This window comes from Leptidea sinapis, chromosome 36 (assembly GCF_905404315.1).
Source record: "Leptidea sinapis chromosome 36, ilLepSina1.1, whole genome shotgun sequence".
In the NCBI taxonomy this organism is placed as follows: domain Eukaryota; kingdom Metazoa; phylum Arthropoda; class Insecta; order Lepidoptera; family Pieridae; genus Leptidea; species Leptidea sinapis.
The window spans coordinates 3,772,139-3,798,925 of record NC_066300.1 but is presented as its reverse complement, the minus strand read 5'-3'; the positions used below and the strand labels follow the sequence as shown (position 1 = coordinate 3,798,925).

General features: G+C 35.5%; 2 protein-coding genes across 2 annotated transcripts; one reads left to right on the top strand and one right to left on the bottom strand.

Moving 5' to 3' along the window:
- Positions 1-10: 10 nt before the first annotated feature.
- Positions 11-4,587, top strand: LOC126975638 (probable 28S ribosomal protein S26, mitochondrial). Its single transcript, XM_050823646.1, has 2 exons — positions 11-589; positions 4,316-4,587. The coding sequence occupies exons 1-2, from the start codon at positions 122-124 to the stop codon at positions 4,487-4,489; spliced, it is 642 nt and encodes a 213-aa protein (XP_050679603.1). The 5' UTR covers positions 11-121; the 3' UTR covers positions 4,490-4,587.
- A 2,167-nt stretch (positions 4,588-6,754) lies between these two features.
- On the bottom strand, positions 6,755-26,294 carry LOC126975628 (DNA-directed RNA polymerase III subunit RPC4). The gene is made up of 9 exons (XM_050823632.1): positions 25,937-26,294; positions 24,737-24,864; positions 23,593-23,699; positions 20,833-20,965; positions 18,788-18,871; positions 16,186-16,286; positions 14,091-14,174; positions 9,609-9,719; positions 6,755-8,575 (listed from the first exon to the last, which is right to left on the bottom strand). Exons 1-9 carry the CDS (start codon positions 26,098-26,100, stop codon positions 8,402-8,404), a joined length of 1,086 nt encoding a protein of 361 aa, XP_050679589.1. The 5' UTR covers positions 26,101-26,294; the 3' UTR covers positions 6,755-8,401.
- Positions 26,295-26,787: the final 493 nt, after the last annotated feature.

Below are 26,787 nucleotides of genomic sequence, written 5' to 3'. Positions count from 1 at the left end.
TTTACTCTTTGGTTGTTGTTTTATCGAATTTTTGAACACTTAGTATGATTTCAATCATAAACTTAGTTTATTAGGTTTGAATTGAATTAAATGTGTTAAAAACTAAAATATTGCAATCAACATGATTTCACATAAATTCGTATTAAATCGTGCATGTCCAATATTAATTCAATGTGCCCAAGCTCACCGTAAACCACGATGGTTCCCTGTTGCTAAAAGCAAAATATACCGAATTCCAAAACGTCCTCAGTTATCAGAGGAGGAGCGGTTGGAGATTCTGAGGATAACTAATAATTATAAGACCCAGATGCGTGCAGTAAGGAAGTTTTACACTGATGATATGGTTAAGGAAAAATCAACCTTAGAAAGTGCTACTTCAGAGATGTCCCAACGTTTGGAGGCAGAGGAGTGGCAGCGATGTGAAGAACTTAATGAGAAATGGAATAAGCAGATTGCGACAGAACGTGAGGAGAGAAGGAAGAAGGAATTGTCTGAGATGGAAGACTTTGCTCTCGCTCGAATGGAGGCAATAGACAGGGAGAAGCGCGAGCGTGTTGAAAAAGCTTCTGAACAAATTAAACGTGAAAAGGTAATCATAATATTTAACATGTCAGCTAGGCTCGTCATGAATCAATGAATATCATGTTTAAGTGTAAAAATGGAATATGTAAGCATATAATACCTGATACTTTTACATGTCACATTGTATAAATTACTGAAGATACGGAAATGCATGTAATTATTAAAAGAAAAAGAATTGATTAGTCATCTAATTTGTTATAAACCAAACTATTTGGTTACAAATAATAGTACAAAGTTTGTCTTAACCTTGTAAATAATAATTAGATCTTGAATATCTGCTGGTATCTGACCAACCTACTATCTGTTTCATCTTCAGTGTCAAGTATATAGTTTTAAGCAAATAATATCACTTGTTATAATATTTTTTAAATTTTATTACAAAGTTACTAATAATGTCACTTTTTATTAACACTGCTAGAAAGGATTAAAACTCAAATAAAATTTGAAAACAAAATTTTATGAAACTGTTTAGACTTGCAAGAGCAACATCTCTAGTCAATTTCCTAATATGCAAATACTGGGGTTGAGCAGGTTATCAACTGTAAAGTAAATCCTATACAGGGTGTCCCGTAATCAGTGGACCAACGGGATACCCGTGATAGGGGTGGTCATCATCTATCGAAAACACCAAATTTTTCTGTTCTAGGGCCAGTAGTTCAAAAGATATGATTTTTTAAGCATTATTTTGAAAATTCTACCCTTATCAACACAAAAGTTGAAAAAAAATATTTTTTATTTTTATTTTGCCCTGTTTCTTAACTTAAGGTGGCTGAGGAAACATGTGTCTTCACAATTAAATCCATTTTTGTGAATAAATATTGCCAAATTGAAAATTAAAAACCAAAACATGCGCAAATATCAAATAACTAAATTTGCAACGTGATGTTTGAAGCAAGCTAGTGCAAAAAAAATGTATGACAGCCTTGCGGACCATTATTTAAAAAACATCTGCAGTTCATACTGATTCCAAAAAGGTATAACAATATTACATTTTACAAAAAAAATAACTTAATAACCAATTTTAGACTCCAATTGCGAGAAACATTTAAGCGCTATCTATTCTGAGAATTATTTTGTTATCGAGAGAGAGATAACACAATATGCTATCTCTTTCTCGCTCAGGTACCTTTTTCGTTTACGGGGTCCTATTGGCCGACGCCTATGATCCCCACACCCTAATTTTTCAAATTATTCTTAGTTTCATCAGAGACTTGCTCATAGCTCGTAGCTGCACACGTGTTTTTTACTTCGCTACCATTACGACTCTTTTTTTTGGTGACTGACGCTTGAATTGGACCTTGTTTGTCTTTGTGATTTGGATACTGTTTGCCCGGATTTTATAAAATGCCTAATACCTATACTCCTCGTGAATATGCTGAGATGTATTTTATTTACGGTCTGTGTAATGCAAACGCTCGGCAAGCAGCCCGTACGTATCGTGAGCGCTATCCTAATCGCGACCGCTATCCGGATCATCGAATTTTTCTCCGTGTAAATAACGCGTATTTAGAAGGCAGAATTCCCGGAGCTGCAAACAACGTGGGAAGACCTAGAAGAGTCGATGAACTTCAAATACTGGCCGAAGTGACAGAAGAACCTTCTACGAGTGTTCGTCGTATTTCAAGACGTACTGGTATAGCAAAAACAACAGTACATCGCATTTTAAAAAGAAACAGTTTATACCCTTATCATATTCAACGAGTGCAGGCACTATTACCTGCTGATTATCAACGGAGGATAGATTTTTGTGCAGAGATGCTTCGCCGATGCCGACAAGATCCACTATTTTTCAATTCAATATTATGGAGCGATGAATCGTGTTTTAAAAGAGTTGGAGTGTTTAACATTCATAATTTACATGAATGGGCTGTTGTGAATCCACGTATTGTACGAGAAGATAGATTCCAGCACCAGTTTGGAGTCAATTTGTGGGCTGGAATCTTAGATGGTAAACTTATTGGTCCATTTGAGCTCCCACCGAGGCTTAATGGTGCTCGGTACTTGCAATTTTTAAGAAATGACTTAAGTAATTTATTAGCAAATGTACCACAGGAGGTATGTGAGAGGATGTGGTTACAGCATGATGGCGCACCCGCTCATTATTGCAGACAAGTGAGGGAATATTTAAACGAGTCTTACCCAAGTAGGTGGATTGGACGAGGAGGTACAATCCCATGGCCAGCTCGATCACCTGATCTTAATCCATTGGATTATTTTTTATGGGGATATTTTAAAGAATCCGTATATGAAACCGTTAACGATAACGAAAGACAGCTAAGACAAAAACTGAATGTGGTGAGTGAAAAAGTCAAAAATAATGAAAGGGCGTTAAAAAGTTTAAAAAGAAATTTTATAAGAAGATGCCGGCTATGCCTTAGAGTAAGAGGAAGACATTTCGAACATTTATTATAAGAAATAAATAAAAAAATTCTAACTATTTACTTTTGTTTTATTGTAAATTCCGCCAAGAAATTGCTATCTAATGTTGATTTAAAATAATTATTGTCTTTTATTGTTTCACAATAATGATTAATTATACCTTTTTGGAATCAGTATGAACTGCAGATGTTTTTTAAATAATGGTCCGCAAGGCTGTCATACATTTTTTTTGCACTAGCTTGCTTCAAACATCACGTTGCAAATTTAGTTATTTGATATTTGCGCATGTTTTGGTTTTTAATTTTTAATTTGGCAATATTTATTCACAAAAATGGATTTAATTGTGAAGACACATGTTTCCTCAGCCACCTTAAGTTAAGAAACAGGGCAAAATAAAAATAAAAAATATTTTTTTTCAACTTTTGTGTTGATAAGGGTAGAATTTTCAAAATAATGCTTAAAAAATCATATCTTTTGAACTACTGGCCCTAGAACAGTAAAATTTGGTGTTTTCGAGAGATGATGACCACCCCTATCACGGGTATCCCGTTGGTCCACTGATTACGGGACACCCTGTATATGAAGGTTGAGGCAACCTGAGAGTTGAACAAAGTATACAAGATTTTATGGCAATATGTCACTCGAACAGTTAGCTCAGTTGGAAGAGTATTCGCACAGAACACCAAAGGTCATGGGGTTTGAATCCCGCATTGTTCGTAAAATTTTGTTTTCAATTTTTTTTTGTGTATTAATGCTAGAAGTTGAGCGTTGAGAAGTATGATAGGAGTTAAACTGAGTGGCAGGAATAAGAAATATTGAGATAAGGAAATGTTGTGGTCCAAAAGTTGTGATAAAAATTGAGAAAGGTATGCTGGGATGGTTTGGACATATCAAGGGAATCAATGAAGAACGATTGGTGAAGAAAGTGTATAAGGCCAGTGTGAATGAAAGAGTTGGAAGGGGTAGACCTAGGCGGACATTTCAAGATCAAATTAGGGATGTCTTGAAAAAAGGTCAGGTCAAGTGTACCCTAAACCAAAGAGCATGTATGATAGGAATAATGAAAGTGGACAAAGCGAAACAAGTATGTAAAGATCGTAGCAAGTGGAAAGAAGTGGTCTCTGCCTACCCCTATGGGAAAGAGGCATGATTTTATGTATGTATGTATTAATGCTAGAAGTGAGGGTAATCACTTCAAACATAATAAATTGTTTAGGACTAACATAAAATGTCTAAGACACTTGCACTTTAACTATATTGCATATTTAACAGTATGTCATTGTATTGTTTGTGAATAGAAATACTATCTTGTGGATTTTGTTTTGCTAAGCTATAAAAGTTTTGATGTTTTTAGGAGTTAAGTGAAACATTTATATCTCGAGAGAAATTGGAAGAAGCTATTGACTATGCACTTGCTAACCCTGTGGACTACAACTATGCTATTGATTTAAAGGGAAATATGCACACAGGGAGAGATACGCCTATTCAATATGAAAATAAGGAAAGAGTACAAGTATCATCTAAGTAGAAAGGTTTAGAGGATAGATCAAAGTATAGTAAAGTGTAAATAAATGGAACAATACATATATAAATACATTTTTGTAATATTAAATAGGTTATAAATTTTATTGTCTATGATTTGAACCCCATTGAGGTAAAATGTTAAAGTCCACTCCACAGTCAAACTAAAGATATCATCTTTAGGAACCTTCAAGAATAGACCACACTCCCTCCTTATAAGCCAGCTACACATCTCCTGACGGCTGTTGTTGAGGATATCCATGGATGGTCGCCTCGCCACTACCCATCATGTGTACCTCTTGACCATTTGCCCCTTTTTAACTTCAAAAAGTAATAATTACTAATTATATTTATGTATTGTATCAAGAATTTATGTGTGGGATATTTTTTTATATTTATAAGCTCATTGTCAAATACTTTTAGGTAGGTATATATTTTTTTTTTATGTAAATTGAACCCAATTATTGGAATATTTTTTGCCATGTTGGCACTTTAATATCTGATTTGCGTGGACAGCAAACTTTGCTTACCTAAGTAAATGCTAATGATTACTGAAGCCCAGTATCTGTATGTCCATACTAGTTTAGTTCTTATATTATAAACTAGCAACTTGTTATCTGTGCTGAGAACTGATTTCCTTTCTAACAACCATTGAAGACTTCAATACTGCACATTGAGCTGGCCTATTATCTTAATATATATTAATTACGTGACATGTTGATTGTCCGCGATAGACTCCTAAACTAAAGAATGGATTTAAATGGGGATTAATTCATGGAGTGCAGTTTAGTCTAACTTGAGAGATAGGATAATTCTTATTTCGATTTGGGACCCAAAATTAGTTTTATTTCCAATATTTGTTTTGTATGGACATATTTTCTGTGAGAGAATTTAATGACGCACGGTTTGATAGTTCCGTTGTGAAACAATTTCATTATAACAGCTACAGAACAACGTCTGTCGAGTCAGCTAGTTATATATAAAATTAATTAAACTAGACATCTAAGCTAATGAACAATAGGTGCACTATTGTTCAGTGTCACCAGCCTGTTCACTACTGGCAAGATCTGTTTCAATATACATACATCAATTTCAAATAAAGTTTCATGAAAGTGGATGGCCTGAAGATAGTCACTAAAATATCTGTTATAAAGAAATACTATGTACATATCATATTAATGGTACTACAGTATCAGTTAGTATTTTGTAAGCCGTCAGGTCGTAGGTCACCATTTTATTGAATTGCAGTCACTGTAATATATATCGAATTTTATCCAATTCTTACTTGACAGTGTTTATAAGTTTGTTTTCCTATTATCGTGCGCAAAGTTCGATTTTGCGTTTGCAAAGTTCCACTTTCCCACACGTTGACAAGAGCGTGCGGGAATGTATAAGAGTATACGAGCGATTCCAATGTGCATACGCGCGCGCCATCTCTGGCACTCTCTTTGCATTAACACTGGAGCCCGAGCGCTCTTACGAGGGTTTGTTTGCATCTGTCGTCTGGAATGGACCTGTTAAAACGTGCGTTCTGTGTTTTGTATTCTGCCATTTTGTTAATACGGATAACGAACGTCAAAGTTAGTAGTCGAACTTTGCGCAACTTAATAGGAAAAATAGTAGACGATGCGCATACTCGTGCGCACGTAGGTCATCCCGCTACTTACTTTGCGCACTCGTGTCGTAATGTACTTTATTTTATTTATAGTAATCACAACTCAGGCCATCAACTGAAACCGAAATTCATAATGTGAGTTTTAATTCTTTGAATATTTAAGTTTTGTTTAATATCTCCTTTTTTTATTAATAAAATAGCAACAATGCAATTTCAGCAATATTTTTCCAAGTTTGTATTGCCATATAATGTACCTATTAAAAAAAAATAACTAAAATTTTTGATAAAAATAGATGACAAACGATTCTGACACCTACCAAATATATCGTAGGTACATAAAATTTGACGTACTAAATATTTAGGGGTAAGAAAAATAGATCAACATCTATTTTTCTTACCAAATGTTTAGTACGGCTGACGGCCAACGCCGATTCTCAGACCTACCCGATATGCAAACAAAATGTTATACTAATTGGTTAAGCCGTTTCGGAGGAGTTTGATAACAATCACGAGGACACGTGAAATTTAATTTATATATGATATACCTATCCATATCTTAGCAAAGGGAATACCCTGGCTCGATGAAGGTGCCACAAATAATGTTGTGAGCATGACAATGGCTGCCATGAAAACTCAAATAAATAAATAAAAATGTGATTATTTTATGTTAATTTATTCTTTCTTCATTCTTTTTGGCCCGAAATTCCTTTATTTACATAAATTCACAAATGTACAATTTTTCAACAAAAAAACCATGGTAGATTCATTGTAAATTTACAGTATACAGACAGACAAACACATGATGCTATAACTGTTCAACATTATACCTTAAATATTTCACTTGGCTTTATTTCACTTATAATAAACGGCCTGGCCACTAAATGATCCTCTGTAAATGAATAGGGGATTGAGGGTTTGAATGGAGTAAATTAAGAAATGGGAGTAGAATTCTTCTACCAAATCAGCAGTAACTTCATATTATCATTCTTCGAACAAAGTCAGTGTTTAGACCTTGTCCAGAAGGGGCGAATTCGTCACGAATCGTATCGCGCGAATACATACGCGCGTTGTCGAGGTACTAGACATCAATACATCGCGTCCACAAGCATCGGATTTCACGGACATACGAAAGTAGTTAAACATTTTTTTCTCATATTGTCTTAATTTCGGATACAAAGTTTCAAACATACTATGTGTCATTCTATCATTAAGAATTGGATGTACTAAATACATTCTATTTTCCCTCCATTTCTGTCTCTTCCAGCGACGGTAAGCTAACCACAAAGAGACCGCTTCGTTCAACTCCATGTTTTCGACTGGCTCCGTTCCCAAATGCTCACGCGTTACTACGCTCCTTCTTGAACGCAACGGACGCGCGAGAGATTCGCGGCGAATTCGCCCTTTCTGGACAAGGCCTTACTGCTTTATAGTTCCGGCTTAAAGCTCTGTTCAAACTGAGGCTTATAACGCGCGGGATTCGGGACGGAATTCGCTCGCGCCGATTGTGTCGGCTAACTTGTATGGATGTGTTCAAATTGACGCGAGTAGTCGCTCAAGATTATTTATTTTTTATTTATTTATTTAGATAGTTACACCAACAACACATCATTATACAATTAAAATTTTAGCAAGTACACAAGGGATAGTACAATATGACATGTCTTTACAGGTGTAAACAACATTTGTGCGAAAAGAATAACAAAGTTGAACAATTAAACATAACAAAATAAAAGAAATGAAGAGTCAAACAAAAATTATGATTTTAAATGAATTAAATACATTTCTACTTCAAAAAAAAAAGAGATTTATAAAATTTATAACTATACAAAAATACAATAATTTACTTCTTATAATTAACTTACATAACTAAGACATTTAAATGCAGTCGGTTTTAAATTTATTGATATTAGTCATATGAAAAATATCTATATTACCATTTTTTGCAGTGATATCGTTATAAGAGCTCATAATTATGTTTAAGTGGGCGTTTTTACCTATACTAGTTCTGCTGATTGTTAGGCTGAAAATATTTTTAATATGGAATCTTGGTCTATTTCTAGGGACTGTAAGATTTACATTTATAAGACATTCTGGGGATATGATTCTACCATGTATAATTTTATTGAGTTGAAGCGAAACAAGAGCGAGACGCCCGGCGAGATTGTTTGATATCACAATGCATGATGTTTTTCCACTGGAACCAAAAATAACACGCGGGAAGTCGCGTCAGTTTGAGAGGATAAGCGAGCGAGCGAATTGCTCTAAAACGCGTCCCGGGCGTTTTTCGCCTCAGTTTGAACAGTTTTATGAATTCTTTGCCCGTATAGCCAAGTCGTTAAAGAGGGTCTCCCAGTGTGGGGTGACATTCAGCTTGTGCTGCAGCGGCCCCAGCGACACCAGGTTAGCCGAACGGCTGGCCTCGTCCAAGGATAGCGACACAGCCTCCTGGTGGAACGACGCCTTCGTGCCCGAGCTCACCTGAAATTCAAACTTTTTATTAACCACTAGCTGACCCGACAGATGTTGTTCTGTATATAATAAATAAAATAATGTTTTTATATGAATTTGTCAATAATATATCACAACATCAAAAATTACTTCGTAAAATATGCACCCTGCTGACGCAATGAAATTGTTTCACAGCAGAACTGTCAAACGGAAGCATTTTCCTTTTTATTCACCTTCCCTGGACTTCCACATATAATTCGAGACCTAAATTTGCCAAATGGTCCAGCCGTTCTCGAGTTTTAGCGAGACTAACGAACAGCAATTCATTTTTATATATATAGATTACCCGCTACTTTGTACGCATTTACCACTGTAACCATTTTATTTGGTGTTCCTCTCATGTTAAGGCAGCCTTCATAAAACACACTTTGGTTAGACTGTTTTTCTTTGATTTACCAAGAAAGAGTCTTTTCATTTTTCGGACCTGGACACTCACAAATAATGTGTAATGGTTGTTGGTAAGGTCATTTTCAAAATCGGTTCAGTACATTTAGGATATAGCTACAACTGTATGCTCACAAATTGTATCTCAGGTCTCCCTTCGTTGACTCGAGCCGACTAACCCGAATGAGCTGTACATAGCAGAGTGATAGCTCAATGCAGTAAGTACCTAAAGAAGTTCTCACGACAAAAATATACAAATTAAATTTGTAACCAACTTTTATGAACGATGCGGGACTCGAACCCGCGAACTCTCGGGTTCTGTACGAGCTCTCTTACCAACTGAGCCAACCGTTCGAGCGACGCATGGATCGTAAATATTGGTATGTCCTGTTCAACTCTCAGTTTGTGGCTAAATCTACAGGATTTGCTTTACAGTTACCTGCTCCAACCCAATAATTGCATATTGACTTGAGAAGCCGCACTCATAAATTTTGGTTACAAATTTAATTTGTACAATTAATCCCAGAAGTAAATGATATTTTTTTTCCACTTTCATATAACAAATTGTTTAGACTCCAACAATATTTAAAGAACATGCATTTACCATAATGTTAAATACCTCAAACACAGTGTTCCCCAGCAGCATGGTGACCCTGCCGGAGCGATGGACGCGCAACCTGCCCAGCCGACCTTCCTCCAGGTCTGACAGCCGGCACCGCGACTCCACCACCTGGTGACCGTGTATTAAAGATCTTTATAGCAGCTTTATTAACATCATCTTTATACGGGTGAATCACACAAGAATTCTTAAGAAAAACTCATTTAAAAAGATTTATGGCATTAGGCATATACCTAATCTATATATATAAAAATGAATTGCTGTTCGTTAGTCTCGCTAAAACTCGAGAACGGCTGGACCGATTTGGCTAATTTTGGTCTTGAATTATTTGTGGCAGTCCAGAGAAGGGTTAGAGGGTGAATAAATATGAAAATGCTCGGAATTAAATAAAAACAACAATTTGTTTTTCCTTTGATGTGTCCCCCGTCGTTCAGAAATCAAATTGAAGAAATAGTTTAAAATAAATAACTAAGTAATTAGAATTTTAATCTTTCTAACTCTCTCAGGAGGTAAAAAATAAACTTAATTTTATATACAGAACAACGTGTGTCGTGTCATCTAGTCAAATATAAAAATAATCACGATAATTATATTTACATTAATTACTAGCTCATACATACGTGACTGTGCACGTAGTACTTATAAAAATCGTTGTTTCTTATAACTTTATATTAAATGAAGGTCATCATCAGCCGGAAGACACCCACTGCTGGATAAAGACCTCCCCCAAAGATCGCCATAACGATCGGTCCAGCGCTGTCCTCATCCAACCTATTCCGGCGGACAGTCGACACGTGGTCGCCATTAAATGAAGATATCGCAATATCTTTAGATGAGGACCAATTAGTGTCTAAGGAGTAAAACTTAGAAGACTTAATTGAAATCTATCCAGTAGTTTTTCCGTGATAAATGGAAACCTCTATAACTTAACTAACCGTATGTTGGAGCCTAGAAAACTATATTATTTATTAACAAGGTGATTGCTACTACGCTGTTTATGTTCTTATGTCGAACATAAGATTGTATTACCGCACACCAACTCTCATTTCGTTCGCCATGAAAACTCGTTTATCTACACCCATGCTTTAAATCCTCTATTAAAGATTCTGAAACAGTATGCTTATTGCGAACATTAAAACACCCAATGTTCTAATAACCATTACATCATCCAAACGAGTGTTGTAATGTTGTACTGAATTTCATAACAACACTCCTATGTTTTTTTTTCCATCCCTTTATGCGCAAAGAGTTTCAACAGACAGCCACATTCTTATTGCTCGATGCGTGGTATCTGTATGAATTTCAAAAAGAGAACATTTTCGTTTACGCGCGCTCCACACTACCAGAAGTCGCCCCATACGAATCCCCGCCATTTTTACTGTTTTGTTTACAAAAAATGAGCGATTCATTTTAATCGCTGCAAAAGAACATTATATTCGAGTGAATTTTAATTATGCACCATACAAGATGTAAATTACTACTAAAATAAATAATTGTTTCATTAATACTTAGTTTATTTGTATATAATCAGTAATCAATGATATTAGGTTACTACTAGGACAGGTGTATTAATGTTAGCAGTAAGCTAACTGTTTCAGAATCTTTTAGAGGATTCATATTCTGGGTGTAGATAAAGTCTTGTACGCAACTGTGGATAATTAGGTATTAAAACACTCTTGTGATACTATTATCACATTCGTGTTTTAATACCCCTTATTACACAACAATTGCATAAATAACTATTACATTGGTATTCCTGACACTACTACTCTGACACCATGTGGTCACAGTAAACTGTAAATTTGGAGATTTAAATTGTAATTGAACTTAATTCCAGAAAAACCCTCCAAACCACAAACATGTCGAAATTGAGTTAAGAACACAAAACTGGTCGCATGATTCATATTAACGGACTGACAAAAATGGCAGCACTACTGTCACTCTTTAAATGACATCATGACTTAGTAGCCCAACCCACATGTATGGAATACACTAATATTTATTAAACTTTAAACACGAATTCCTTGTGTGATATGTGATGTTTGTGGCTTGGAACGTTTTTCAGGAACTACCCTCAATTAATAAATGTAATAATTCAAAATGAAATGAAACCAATGTTACTAGTTGATAATGTATCTTTCTATATATGAATGAATTAAATTCTAACAGTAAAATCGGTTGAGTAGTTATTAAATTTACCTATAACATACAATAAATGCACAAAAAAATATTTTTTCAAAATATTAATTAAGCTAAACACGACTGTACATGTATGAGGTTAATACGTTCCGCCATCTTATAGCAAGTTCACGATGCATGAGCGTAGAAAATAAACACATGTTACAGATATTTATATGACAAAAATTAAAAATAACCACAGTACATCCGTATGCGTTTCCAGTCTACCAAATTCACATATTTTTATTTAAAATAGGATTCCACATCACTTAATGAACGTCAAAAACTACCACCCATTCAAAAGAGACTGCCTCAGACCTGAGAAGAATGGCTTTTTTTAATATAAAAATATGGATTACAATGTGATATCGTTCAATAAACATTAATAATTAAAGAGCCTGAGGGTGTTCGCTTTATTCCCAGTCCGTGTTGTCATTAAGAAAATAGTTTATGCTATAGTAACCTTTCCCACATAAACGTTTTTTAACAATTCTTTTAAATTTCGTAACACATTTGTTTTGTACATTTTCTGGAATCATATTGTAGAAGCATATACATCGCCCAACAAAAGACCTACTAACTCGACCCAACCGAGTAGTAGGCATAACAAGTTTATGTTTGTTCCTCGTGTTAACATTATGAATGTCACAGTTTCTAGAAAATTACTCAATGTGCTTATGAGAAGCAACAGTCAAAATGTTTATTTCTTTAAATTTTTCTCTTAATTATTATTTAGGACCTAGGTTATAAATCGCGCTAATAGCCCTTCTGCAGCACAAAGATGGCATTAAGTAGGTGGTATTAATTAGTTGTTGCCTACCAGCGCTGTAGACATATTGTACCTACTCGATCAAGTATGTAGTTCGTCAACACTTCGGCGCTGCCTCCACGAGCTGATTAGATCATTGATGTTAAGTAAAGTTAAGTTTAGTTACCGTACGCACACAAACACAAAGTGACATACAAACCGCGAGTGTAACGGCCATTCCCAATATTCAGTCTACCTCTTACTTGAGAAAGAAATCGTAACTATTGTTGACTTTTCTGTCCCAATAAACTTATCGACGGTAAGTCACCTTATCCGTGCACGCTGTCTGTCAATGGGACCACGTATACCGTACCAGCGATATAAAGTTTGTATGGAAATTGCAATTCACGCGTCCCATTAGGCGATAAGAATGACTTATCGGGTATATTGCGACAGCTTCAGATTATTGACAGTAGAAGATAGTAATTTATCTCTATCTGTACATAGTATATCGGGAACGGCCGTAAGACGTAGCTTGTCACGCACACTAAAGTTATAAACCTGGCCTATTTTAACTGGTTGTCTAGAAGCAAGAGGCTCTATCTACTAAGTATAAATTATCTAAGCGGACACCATCGAAAGGTACTATCATCGCAGTGCCAAGTATTTGTATCGAGACGAGGCGAGTCCACGAAATGTAGACGACAGAGTCAGTGAGACACGACTCTTAGTATTACTCTTATAATCTACACTTGTTTTGTTGAAAATATTTTATTTGAGAGCGCGGCGGTACATTGATATTCTGTAGTGTAGTGTAGAGGAAAGTTTATGGCAGTGTACGAATAGTTCGGACGAAAATATCACTCGTTCGTAGAGGTGGCGCCTTCGACACGGAAGAAAGTAGGCGTGACAAAGTCCTGACACCACAACCGTAACACAGAATCAGTTTATAATTATTATATGACCAGTTGAGATCAGTTCTTTCCACAGGATGCCTGCTAGATTATGGGTACTGATAAATAATAATAATAAAACAATTCTAATAAATGGTTTAAAACACCTTCCATAACATATACACACCGAAAAAATATAATAGATACAAATAACTTTTAAAAATTCAATTTAAGTTCTGTTTAAATTCTAGACTAGTGTTGCCGCACACAGATAGTGTGAATGTTTGAAGGTCACTACACTACTAACTGTAACTGTAACTAGACACTCACCAGCAAAAGTTCTACATTTAGGAGCTGCAAAGGATACCAGTGGGAGGCTCCTTTGCACAGGATGCCTGCTAGATTATGTGTACCACAACGGTGCCTATTTCTGCCGTGAAGCAGTAATTTGTAAGCATTACTGTTTCGGTCTGAAGGGCGCCGTAGCTAGTGAAAATACTGGGCAAATGAGTCTTCACATCTTATGTCTCAAGGAGACGAGCGCAATTGTGGTGCGGCTCAGCGGTTTTGTTGTTTTCAACAATCCTGAGCGGCATTGCATTCTAATGGCCAGGTCGTATCAATTGCAAGCATCATCATTGCATATGAAAAAAACCAATTTACCGGCTTTTCGTCGTCACCAGGGTCGGAGGCGCCGGTCTCTCCTGCGGCCCCGCCCACTCCGCGACCCGGAAGCGTGTCCGCCAACTGTACAAAACATTACTACTGTGTTTATACGCCCCTTACAATTTTGAAACATTGCTGACTATAGATATTTATAATATTCATAAATTCTGGTCACATATTTAATTTCTATAATAATTTATCCACTTATATGACTTTAAAAATAACAAATTGTTTTGATTTGAAAGAGCGATATGTCAAGTCAATTTCCTAATATGCAATTTTTGGGGTTGAGCAGGTTATCAACTGTAGAGTAGATCCTGTAGATGGAGCCACAAGCTGAAAGTTGAACAAGACATTTACGAACACAACAAGATTTACGAACCTTCGTCACTCGAACGGTTGCTTAGAACAGTGGGTTAGACTGCTCGGTCGGAACCCGAGAGATCGAGCCCCGCATCGTTCATAAATTTTGGTTACAGATTTAATTTCTATAATTATAATATAACCTACTTGGGTATAAAATGCAACAACAAAGATAAAAGTGAAAGCCTAACAAAAACCAAGTTTTGTCACAAATTATAAGAAATATTTCTAATTAATCTGTAACTTGCAGCTCCAATTATGAATATAGACCATCCATTGTCTAATTAAAACGCTATTTTAATTTGTTTCAGTTGTTTAGGTGCTTTTAAAATATAGTGGAAATACCACAAACAGCAAAACGTGGGCAATGGTGGTGACTTACCATCAAGTGACCCCGCCAGCATGTGATTTTATTCCTCAAATGAATAGTGACACCAAAACGTGGCAATTACAATAAATACTTGATTAATAAGTATCATCAAAATACATTCCTATTAATAATTTATCTAGGGATAATATAATCGAACTTTATGTCAGCTAGGAGCATGTAAAGCCGGAGTTTCTTTAATAAGTATTAAGAAAGTAGATAAAAGAAGTACTGTAATGACACTTACCCCCTTATTCATAATAGTCTGCTAACTTAAAGCATTCCTAATTCTCACTCTGTCTTCTTCTATTGACCTAAGTCAGAATGAGAAAAAACACTCCTTAGCGGCTGTTTAAAGTTAGCGGACCATTATGAATAAGGGGGTGAATCTTTACTTGTGTATTAACTGTTTTAATTATGTAATTATTTTAAATTGTGCATTGTATTTTAGTAGTATACTTTAGTGTTTATTAGTATCGTTGAATTTAATTATTCTGTCACTATAGGTGACCTATTTGGCTCACAGTTATGTAAATTAACATATAAGGTACCCACAGAACAGGTAAAAGACATTAGAATGGCCATCAAGCGTAACTTATATGGGAACAACTGTCGCCACTTAATGTTATACTATACGCCCTAGTCAAATAAACTCAAACATTCGCACACATACGTAACAACTAACTAAATTATAGAGATAATTGGTCTACACATAGATAATTGGCATACACAAAAATCTCACGCCTCCCTTCTCAGGCTACACTAAAGACCAGGCTTCTTTTTGACACGTTACTATAGTGCAAGGCAGCAAAATTCATCATTTTCGCGGAGTTTCGTACATTATTACAATAAGAGCGCGACTGTCAGCCGGTGAAGTTATTTTTTTTATGGAATAGGAGGACAAACGAGTGTACGGGTCACCTGGTGTTAAGTGATCACCGCCGCCCACATTCTCTTGCAACACCAGAGGAATCACATGAGCGTTGCCGGCCTTTAAGATGATGAAGAAGAAGGTGTACGCGCTTTTTTTGAAGGTACCCACGTCGTATCGTCCCGGAAACACCGCACAAGGAAGCTCATTCCACAGCTTTGTAGTACGTGGAAGAAAGCTCCTTGAAAACCGCACTGTGGAGGACCGCCACACATCTAGTTGGTGGGGATGATATCTTAATTTGTAGCGTGTCGTGCGAAGGTGGAAGGTGAAATTTCTGTGAATTATGCTCCTTCGATCATATGCGCGGCGCGATTGCCCCGCCCACACGGCCATTCTAATCTCCTTAAACTGTTCTGTGAAGGTACCTAATAGCTGTTGGTCTTCCTAATAAATAAATAAATAATAAAAAATATTTATAAAGTTGTCACCTGCAGCAGTATGAGGCTTGGTTTGTCACTCTTGATCAGGTTGGCGACACTTGTGTCATCGAACACCTCCTTCACATCTAGCATTGGTTTCTGCTCTGTTTCTGATAATGTAATTTAAATCTTATTACATAACTATTACAATACTTTGTTTTTCAAAATTGATGTTATGAGAATTATTTTTGTTTGCATGTTATTTGTTCGCATTTAATGGCATAGTATCTGGACGACCAGCCTTGCTCGGATTTTTAAGAAAGTACAAAACGTGAACAAAAAACTCACTAATAGGAGATCTGGATTCGAACCAGGGTCTTCTGCATTCCAGATCACCCAAAGTCCCATCTGAGCTATCATAGTCTTGTATATAGTGGCGAAATTTACCTTTATATTCTAATGTTATTGCAGCAGTTTTTCATTAAAACACGGATAAAACTACACCATTTAAAATTAAAACCTAGCTAGACCCATTTCTCGCCCCTGAAACTACCTGCATACTAAATTTCATTAAAATCGTCGGAGCTGTAGATTCAGATTACATTATATAACATCTTTAAATTTACTTGTCGCTATAAACTACTATTAGTAACTTTATTTAATTCTGCAAGATAAATAACTACATGGAGATAAATGTTTTCTGTCATATATGGAATACCATCGCTATTTGAAGGAGGTGGTGCAAGCCCTGGAGAGTGATCCTGAATTTAGAGAACGGTTGAAAAAAGCTGATGAAGATGATGTCAGGGTAAGAGAACAAAACAAACTAATAGGACATCTGGATTCGAACCGGCAACTACTGGAACTCGCCCCCGAAACTACCTGTATACTAAATTTCATTAAAATCGTCGGAGCCGTAGATTCAGATTACATTATATATACAAGAATGGCTCGTTTGAAGATATGAGATAACGCCATCTAGGGGCTGATGTACAATTCGAGCATTGAATGAATGAATTAATGAATGATAACTTTATTAATAACAAACACAAACCACACAGAATAATACAACTAAAAAAGACTTAAGAGGTAAAAAAATAATTAAAAACTTATAGCATAAAAATATACAAAATATGATAAAAAAAAAACAAATGTATGCATAATATTATAGTGATTATCTTAATTTAAAAGTACTGTGTAGCAGTTATTGTTATCAAAAGGAACTGACTCAGTGTCATGCTGCATTGGAATAATACAAACACAGCGCTGATTTTCAGCAACCCCCAGGTGACCCATAAAATAACAACTATTGTTAAAAAATAAATTTAGTTTTATTAAAGGTTCCATAGTATTATTTTTAAAGATGATAATTTGAAATTATATTATATTATAGATACATACATAAATATTAAAATAATAGCAATTTTAGAAATATTTGCAGAAACAAACTAAAACTTCGATCCCATTATGTATTATTAATAAGATATATCTAACAACTAGCTGACCCGGCAAACGTTGTTTTGCCATATAAAGTATAATTCACGCGATAGTTTTATAAATAATAAAATATTGCCTATATTATATAGCCTGTACATCATTTTGTTCTATTGTCAATAGTTTTTGCAGCGCACGCAAAAATAGGTTTTCGATTTTACACCTTGTGTTACAAAATAGCAATTTTATTACAAATCCCTAATTTTGAAAAAAAAAAAAGCCTATAGCCTTCCTCGATAAATGGACTACCCAACACTGAAAGAATCATTCAAATCGGACCAGTAGTACCAGAGATTAGCGCGTTCAAACAAACAAACACTGCAGCTGTATAATATTAGTATAGATGTAGGACTTATGCACACAATTTGTGAGCAGATACTTAATAATTCAAATAGACAAAAGGATGAGATTTTTAACTTTTTTCTGGAACTGGGATTATTGGTATCACTTTGGTCATCGAATCGGGCGCTTAACTGCTCTCTGGCCGCTTACAACGTGACATTAACCATTTGACATAATTGAGTGGACATCGCTGACCACAAACGCACCGCACTACGCATTCATTAGTCGCTCGTGGTTTTATACTACTGTCTTTCGCATCACCACAAAGCACCATCACACAGGTGAGTACACCATCTTACGGCCATCTTGCATTACCGCCCACCCCATTTAGTCCTAATCCCCAATAATTATTGATGTCAGTTAAATCACTACTGTTGGTAGTTCGACAACAAATCGCACTCTGAGAGAAGAAACGCCGCAGTTTTATTTTTTGGCACTTTAAATAATATTATTTTAAGCATCAGACTACCTCATCATTTAGAATTTAGATAAATTGCAAAAAAAAAATCTGCTGCATCAATAAAATAACTGCAATCAGTGAATCTGCATTTGAGTAATAAGATTTACTGCACAGCCATTTTTAATAAAACTTTTAAAATTGTAAATAATTTAAAATTCATATTATTAGTATTTTATTTATGGAAAAGGAGGAGAAACGAGCTTACCGGTCGAGGTCACCTGGTGTTAAGTGATCACCGCCGCCCACATTCTCTTACGACATTAGAGGAATCACTTTAAAGAAGGTGTACGCGTTTTTAGCATGCAACCAATAATGGTGGCTTTGTGCTGGTAATAAGTTCATCAAAAAAAAACAATAACAAATGGAATTAGGTACTTATAAGATGGTCATCATCTGACGGTTCTTGTTTCACCACCACCTCCTGCTTCACGTGTACAGCTTTCTGCATCACCAACATCCCTGCAACAATGCCCTATAAGAAATACATCAACTAATCTTATTTTTATATAATACTAGCTGACCCAACAGATGTTGTTCTGTAGATAATAAAAAAATTATGGGTCCCTCTCAAGTTGGACTAAACTGCATTCCATGGAGTAATCCCCATTTAAATCCGTTCATTAGTGTAGGAGTCCATCGCGGACAAACAACGTGTCACGTAATTTATATATATTAAGATAATAGGGAACGAGACGAGCAGGAGTCCAGCTGATGGTAATTGATACGCCCTGCCCTTGAAAAACCCAAAAATTTTGTGGGGCAATACTATTGCGCCCGTCAGCTTGAGACATAAGATATTAAGTCTCATTTGGCCAGTAATTTCACTAGCTACGGCGCCCTTCAGTCCGAACCACAATAATATTTACACATTACTGCTACAAGGCAGAAATAGCACCGTTGTGGTACCCATAATCTAGCCGGCATCCTGAGCAAAGGAGTCTCCCTCCGGTAAAAAAATTTCTATCTAAAGAGTAAAATTTTAAACTGCCCTGCGGGCCTACCATGAACTCTTATTGCGATTCAATTGACAACCTAAAATGAACTGCTTTGCTATTTCGTACCACGACGTGATTAGATCTATCTAATTTAAGTTGACGTCAAATCATCTGATAAAATTGCAATGATGTCAAATGAATCGCAAACTAATTTAGTTCGTCATTCATTCGTATCATGAGGAAATACTTCAACCTAAACTGGATAGCTTATGTGTCAAAGTGAGCGATTCGAAAAAAGTTCTACTTCCTTAGAGGAAATGAATTGTGTTGTTAATAACTTTTAAAAAATAGTGAAAACATACAGAAAATGAAAATTCTATTAATGAAAGATGAGAAGAGAATACTTTATTGGACTTTTTTGTAAAACAAAATACTGAAAATAAATACCGAAAATGAAAATACTAAAGACGAGGCAGTATAGCCTGTTCGCAGGAACGAATTAAAAAAATGTACTCTGTGCTCCTGTCATTTCAAACATCAATGGAGGTGCACTCTGTCGTTATTTTTACGAAATCACCTAAGCAACATTTAATTTGTAATTCAAAGAACTATATTTAAAAAAGGGCTTAATGGTTTATAATTTGACGCTACAAAGCGCAATTTTAAAATGTATTTTTAGTATTTTCTACACAAAAATAACCACTAAAATCATATCATTTTAGGTTTCGAAACGCAACGCATATGGTTCGAGTAAGAGAGACAAACTTATGCAACCACTGTAGAGCATCATCTCTTTCTCACACCGCGGACCACAGACAAATTTATTTCGTTCATTCTTCATAAGCGATCCGAACGCCATTCAGTAAAAGGCACTTCATAGTACGAATTTTAGCGATTCAGTTTAGATACCTAAACGGAACTGCATCGCTTATTAAAAGTTGATGGTAGGCCCTCTGTACTATGATAGCTCAACTATTTTTTAGAATCATTAAATTTCAATGTATTAACGTGTTGACAAACAAAGCGAGCGAGAGAGAAAACTCTGTGACGGAGATACAGCAAGATAGAAAAGGTAAGCGAATCTGTTGTAACCGATTTTGATTGAAAAGTTGTACACAGTCAGCCACGCAGTTTTAATGGAAAAGGAGAACAAACGAGTGTACAATACCAAAAACGGCGCCCTTTTCTGCCATGAAGCAGTAATGTGTAAGCATTATTGTGTTTCGGTCTCAAGGGCGGCGTAGCTAGTGAAATTACTGGGCAAATGCGACTTACCATCTTATGTCTCAAGGTGACGAGCGCAATTGTAAAACCGCTCAGAACTTTTGATGATGATTTAACAGAACTGAGCGGCACTGCATTGTTATGGGCAGGGTGTATCAATCGTAAGCAGCTGAAGGCCTGCTGGTCTCGTTCCTTATTATCATAAAAAAATTGCCGGATAGAATGGCTGCGGATACCGACTAGCTCTACATCAGTACTGACCTCCATCATCCATGGGCAGCCTGACAGGCGCATCCACGTCCAACACATTCTTGAAGTCCTCAGCGGCCTCCACCTCTTGCCCATCCTCACTCAGAGCTGCTTTAATCTTGCTGTCTTCTAGCTCATTGTCTATCTGCAATCATTATATAATACTAGTTGACCCGGCAGACTTCATACTACCTTAATCGATAAATAAAAGACCTAAACTTTTGTATAAAATAAACTTAAGACAAACAAAAGGACTCCTTTTTTTAAGTGTTACCCGTGTTTTAAGGAAGTTTATTTTTTACCTCCTTAGAAAGTTAGAAAAATATAAAAATTTTAATAAGTTATTCATTTTAAACTATTATTTTTATTTGATTTCTGAACAACGGGGGACACGTCAAAGGAAAATCAAAATTGTTGTTTTTATTTAAATCCGAGGATTTTCATGTTTAGTCAAACCTTTTAAACCTTCCCTGGACTTCCACAAATAATTCAAGACCAAAATTTGCCAAATCTGTCCTGCCGTTCTCGAGTTTTAGCGAGACTAACGAACAGCAATTCATTTTTATATTTATAGACTTATGTTATCAAAGAGGATCAGTAGTAGGAAGCTTCCTTGTTATTTATTTGTAACTTGATTTCAAGTGATCACAAGCGCGTATTTGGGATATTATAGCCCTGGAAACACAGCAGAATGAATTAAATCACTTCAAATTTTCTTGAAAACCGCACTGTGGAGGATCGCCCGTCACACATCCAGATGATAATATTGATATTTAAATATGTAGCGGGGGATGCGAAGGTGGGATATCGACAATCGGCTCTTCAGAAGTCAGAACACTCCCCATGATAAATGCAGTAGAACACACAAAAAGAAGTAACATCTCTACGCAAACAAAATTAATGAATTCAGACGTTATTTTGCGCAAATCCATAATGATCTAAATGTTATGAGCCCGGCGTTCTCTCTTTTCAGAGTTCGGCGAGACAACATCTCTTGAGGATGCCAAACACGTGTTGAATTGGTCCAAGCAGTTTTACTAAGCTGCTTGACCGGATCATTCTGTGGAGAGCAGCTTATAACAGCTAACTCTAAGCCGTGCAGGCGGGCTTTAGATGCATTTTGCATGTAGACTAACAAATCTTAGCAGAATTAACTCTTCATAACATTTAAGTAGTCTCTACACAACATCAAGTGATCAAACCGTCCACAGAGTACTGAATCCCTGAAACCTCAGCAACTATGGGTTTCAAATAGTTCGAACTGGGATACAGCAAACTAGACATGGAGCAGTACTCCATATGCGGCCAGACCGTAGCTTGTAGAGTACTAGAATTATGGCTTGAAGACTTGAATTATTGTCCTACTAACAACAGAGGCAGTATCAATCGCTTCAGATTTCGAGACCCAATTTGTTCATTCAATTCAATTAAGACAAAAACAATTTGTTATGTTTTTAAAGTGATAACCCTCACTGCTGGGATAAGTTTTTGAGGAATCATTTCTTAAGATAGATACAATACTTATGAGATAGATATATATAAAAGAGAATGTATGTTCCCCAATAACTCCTAAACTATTAGACGGTCTCAATGATTTTTTTTTTATGGAATAGGAGGACAAACGAGCGTACGGGTCACCTGTTGTTAAGTGATCACCGCCGCCCATACTCTCTTGCAACACCAGAGGAATCACAGGAGCGTTGCCGGCCTTTAAGGAAGGTGTACGCGCTTTTTTTGAAGGTACCCATGTCGTATCGTCCCGGAAACACCGCACAAGGAAGTTCATTCCACAGCTTTGTAGTACGTGGAAGAAAGCTCCTTGTAAACCGCACTGTGGAGGACCGCCACACATCCAGATGGTGAGGATGATATCCTAACTTGTGGCGTGTCGTGCGAAGGTGGAATTCGGCGGCAGGAATTAGGTAAAACAGCTCTTCGGAACACTCCCCGTGATAAATGCGGTAGAAGACACACAATGAAGCGACGTCTCTACGCAACGCCAAGTGATCCAGCCGTTCACAGAGTACTGGGTTCCCGACAATTCGCGCTGCTCTGCGTTGCACGCGGTCAAATGGATCGAGCTGATACTAGGGTGCGCCAGACCAGAGATGACAGCAATACTCCATTAGGCCGGACCTGCGCTTTGTACAGCGCTAGAATGTGGGCCGGCTTGAAGTATTGCCGTGCTCTATTAATGACGCCCAGTTTTTTTGAAGCCAATTTGGCTTTGCCCTCCAGATGGCCACGGAATTGGCAATCGTTCGAGATTTCGAGACCCAGTATTCCGATACTTCAGTTTAATGTACAAATATGACCTACATTTGAAAACCAGATTACCTACCTATCTTACGGCCGTTCCCAATATTCAGTCATATCTCTTGACTTCTCTATTGTTGACTTTTCTGTCCCAATAACCTTATCGGCGGTAACTCACTGATAATCGTCAATGGGACGACGTATAGCTTACCAGCGAAAGAAGTTTGTATGGAAATTTAAATTCACGCGTCCCAATATAAGGCGATAAGAATGACTTATCGGGTATATTGGGACAGCTGCATATTATTGACAGCGAATTACTGACAGTAGAAGGTAGTAATTTATCTCTATCTGTAGATAGTATATTGGGAACGGCCGTAAAAGAATAATGATCCTTGGAAATAAGATTCTTTTATTATACATAATACAAGAATCTTTCTGTTTTTGATCCAATATGAATAAAATATTGAATTTATTACCAAAATTTATCCTTAAAACTGCAACAAAAAATCTTACTTTGATCACATCTTTTACACGTATTGTTGGTCTCTGCAGTGTGGGTGCCGCATTCGCTTCTCTGTTGTAAGATCCTCGACTTGAATGCCGTTCTGCACTGCCCAAACCTGAAGATATAAATGCAATGTTTACAGTTTTATTAATTCACTATGTGATAGAAATATTTCTATTTATATTTTGTTATATAGTATTTTTATTTAAATATAAATTGATTTTAGTTTCGCATTCCATTAACCAACTCATTTACTTAAGGGTGTTAACACGGCACTCCGTAAATGTTGCAAGCAATGATATTTGTAAGCCTAATTTTTTTTGATTATGAAATGTTTTTGTTTACATTACGAAATTTAGAACCTCCTCATTTTTTGAAGTCGGTTAAAAATTATCCTTAAATATAACTTCATCATTATCATTTGAGTATTGTTGTCTTAATGTTTTGTTTTCTTTTAAATTAAAGGTGGTGAAAATAAAAACCAGCCCACATGGATAGATGTGATGCCATCTATAATTGGGGTATGTGATTTTGGCATTATATTACGCATATTTCTCACAAAAAAAGTAACTCAATAGTAATTTTTTTTAATTTTAATTTGCTTTCAACTCTCAGGCTGTGGCTTCATCTACAGGATCAACTTTACAGTTGATAACCTGCTCAACCCCAATATTTGGATATTAGGAAATTGACTTGAGATGTCGCTCTTGTAAATCTTAACAATTTGTTATGTTTTTAAAACTAACTCACTTCTAGGATTAAGGTGACATGTGTCGATGAAACAACATGCTTTTCGAACATGTTCATGTTAACAATACACAGGACCAGTACAGGCCCTCTTAACATCATTTTTTATTATAAAAAAACAGCAAATAATTAAAACCAATTTTAAGCATTAATATCTTCTTATGAATTCATTTAATCTTATTAATTTATGTTTTTTAACAAAATATAACTAAGATCTGCCTTTATTGATCAATATTTTAAGTTGTGAGCAAAATTATAGTGTCACTATTATTTTTTAAATTTTTCCATGATACTTCTAATGTTGCATCAGTCAAATCTAAATGAAGACTCAAACAATAGATTTAAAATAACTCTATTTTTTTAATTTTTTGTATTTTCTAAAAAAAAAAACTAGTGATACAATACCTTCTGAGAAAACACCTGAAGATTTGATAACATTTGGTACATTTTTAAAATTTTTATTTTTTTCATTTCTGCGCTTATTTCTATTTTTTTCATCTAGTCCTTGTTCTCTGTTGGTTGTCCCTGTTGGGCTGTGAAATAATTTGCTTAGAAACTGGAGTTATAAAAATACATTTGTTTCAATCTTTAAAATATTTAAAATTGTATACAATTATGTTTGCAGGTATATGCTACAAACTAAACCAATAATGGATATTTATATAGTAAAAAGGCAAGGCATAAAAGGCATTTATTTTCTCAAAATTGATTCCTTTAGAATTCTTTTTTATGTCATTTCTTATACTACTAGATACTACTACCGCTTCGGAAACAAATGGCGCTCTGAGAGAGAAGAAGCGGCGCAAGAAACTCTCCCAGCATTCTTTTTTTTTGCGCTCTTTTCAATAAAAATATACAATATTGTACAGTTGCTATAAAATAATCACAATCTAGTCCCAGGCTGTCCGATCATTTAGATATTCAGCAGTGGAGTAATAGGATTTACGACAGAGCCATTTTTTTATAAAACATTTAAATTTATTTATAGACAATGCCTGAACAGTGGCTGGGACTTTATTGTAGAAGTGTATACATTTACCCTTAAAGCTATTATGTATCTTATGAAGCCTACTAGAATTAGTTACAAGCAATAAATAGTAAGTTTGAAAAAATATATATTGAAGGCATCCACAACCATTTAGTTATGATAATAAGTGGTAGTGCCATGTTGGTGTGTTCACCACTAAAAAGATACCCTTTTGTTGTATTCCCTCGATTTGAGATCTCTCCTCTAACAGTCACAGCTAGCATATGCTGCTTGATCGACATTTAGCTTTGTGGTAACTTGGAAGAGACAAAACTGACCTCCAAAAAGTGTGGTGTACTCAGTAGGGTGTGTCAGTACTTTACTTCAAGCCAAAATTTTAATCATAAAAAACAACATATCAAAATCATTTTTAATTATTTATGTTCTAACTCAACCTAACCTCCCTTTATTTTTCAATATATTATTTGATTTACTTTTATCTTTATTAATCTAGATCTGTTTAATTGTCAAAACAAGTGATATATCTGAAGAATCATTTGATTAAAAAAATATATACACACAGACTGCAAATAAAAAAAGCTTTAGCATGATTGAACAAAATACACTCAGGTACTAACCCCTTATTTTTGTTGCGTGAAACATTCAAATTTGGTGTAAATACTTTCTTATTTGGTTTTACACCACCTAACTTAAGGTCTCTCGGTGGCTTTAGAGATGCTAAACGTTGTAAAGGATTGGATTCAAGGCAATTGGTGTTAGAGTTATCATTTGGATTGGACATTTTAACTTATTTCCTAAAAAGTTTGAAATATTTCTAAAATATTAATATAATTAATTTTCTCAACATTGCTTATAGCTTCTCCTACAATTAAGCCATTCACATGTCATCAGTGTATTATTCGATTTAGCAAAATAATATTCTATTACATTTATTTAAAAGATAGTCAGTCTGTACAAACAAATAATAAAATAAAAACAAAAATACCATTTGAAGGTTGACAATTGACATGTATATTGATTGTTTTTTTTTATATAGAGTAGGTATTGGTAACAAGACCATCAGCTAAACACCTATAAAGCTTGTTGTAAACGTGTGTTTGTACATAATACGTCCTATTTGATCGTAAAACCACCGTAGGCTTATCCTTGAGTCTTTGACATCTTTCAACGAATGATGTCACATCCTAATTTGAATAAAAATATTTGAATTTGACTAATCAATCCCCTGTGGAAACCTGTTCACCTGTAACAAGATATATTTATGTATACAGAGTGGCAGTTGCGGCGTGCTCTTGAAAAACAAAACGTAAATAATTTTCGGTATGGAATGACATTTTCTATTTATTTTTGTATATCCAGAGTATTTATTACATCAAAGTTATTTACTTATTATTTAGCAGCGCCAAAATTTAACATTCCTACCGAAATATACCATAAGCGAAACAAAAGAAACATTATCAAAATTTGG

Excerpts from the sequence above, each read along its gene's own strand:
- LOC126975638 (XM_050823646.1), top strand. The coding sequence starts at position 122 with ATGATTTCACATAAATTCGTATTAAATCGTGCATGTCCAATATTAATT. Across the intron at positions 590-4,315 it reads AACAAATTAAACGTGAAAAG|GAGTTAAGTGAAACATTTAT; the intron begins GTAATCATAATA and ends TGATGTTTTTAG.
- LOC126975628 (XM_050823632.1), bottom strand. The coding sequence starts at position 26,100 with ATGTCCAATCCAAATGATAACTCTAACACCAATTGCCTTGAATCCAAT. Across the intron at positions 16,287-18,787 it reads AGATGATGACCATCTTATAA|AAACAGAGCAGAAACCAATG; the intron begins GTACCTAATTCC and ends TTACATTATCAG. Across the intron at positions 9,720-14,090 it reads CTGGTGACGACGAAAAGCCG|GTGGTGGAGTCGCGGTGCCG; the intron begins GTAAATTGGTTT and ends CACGGTCACCAG.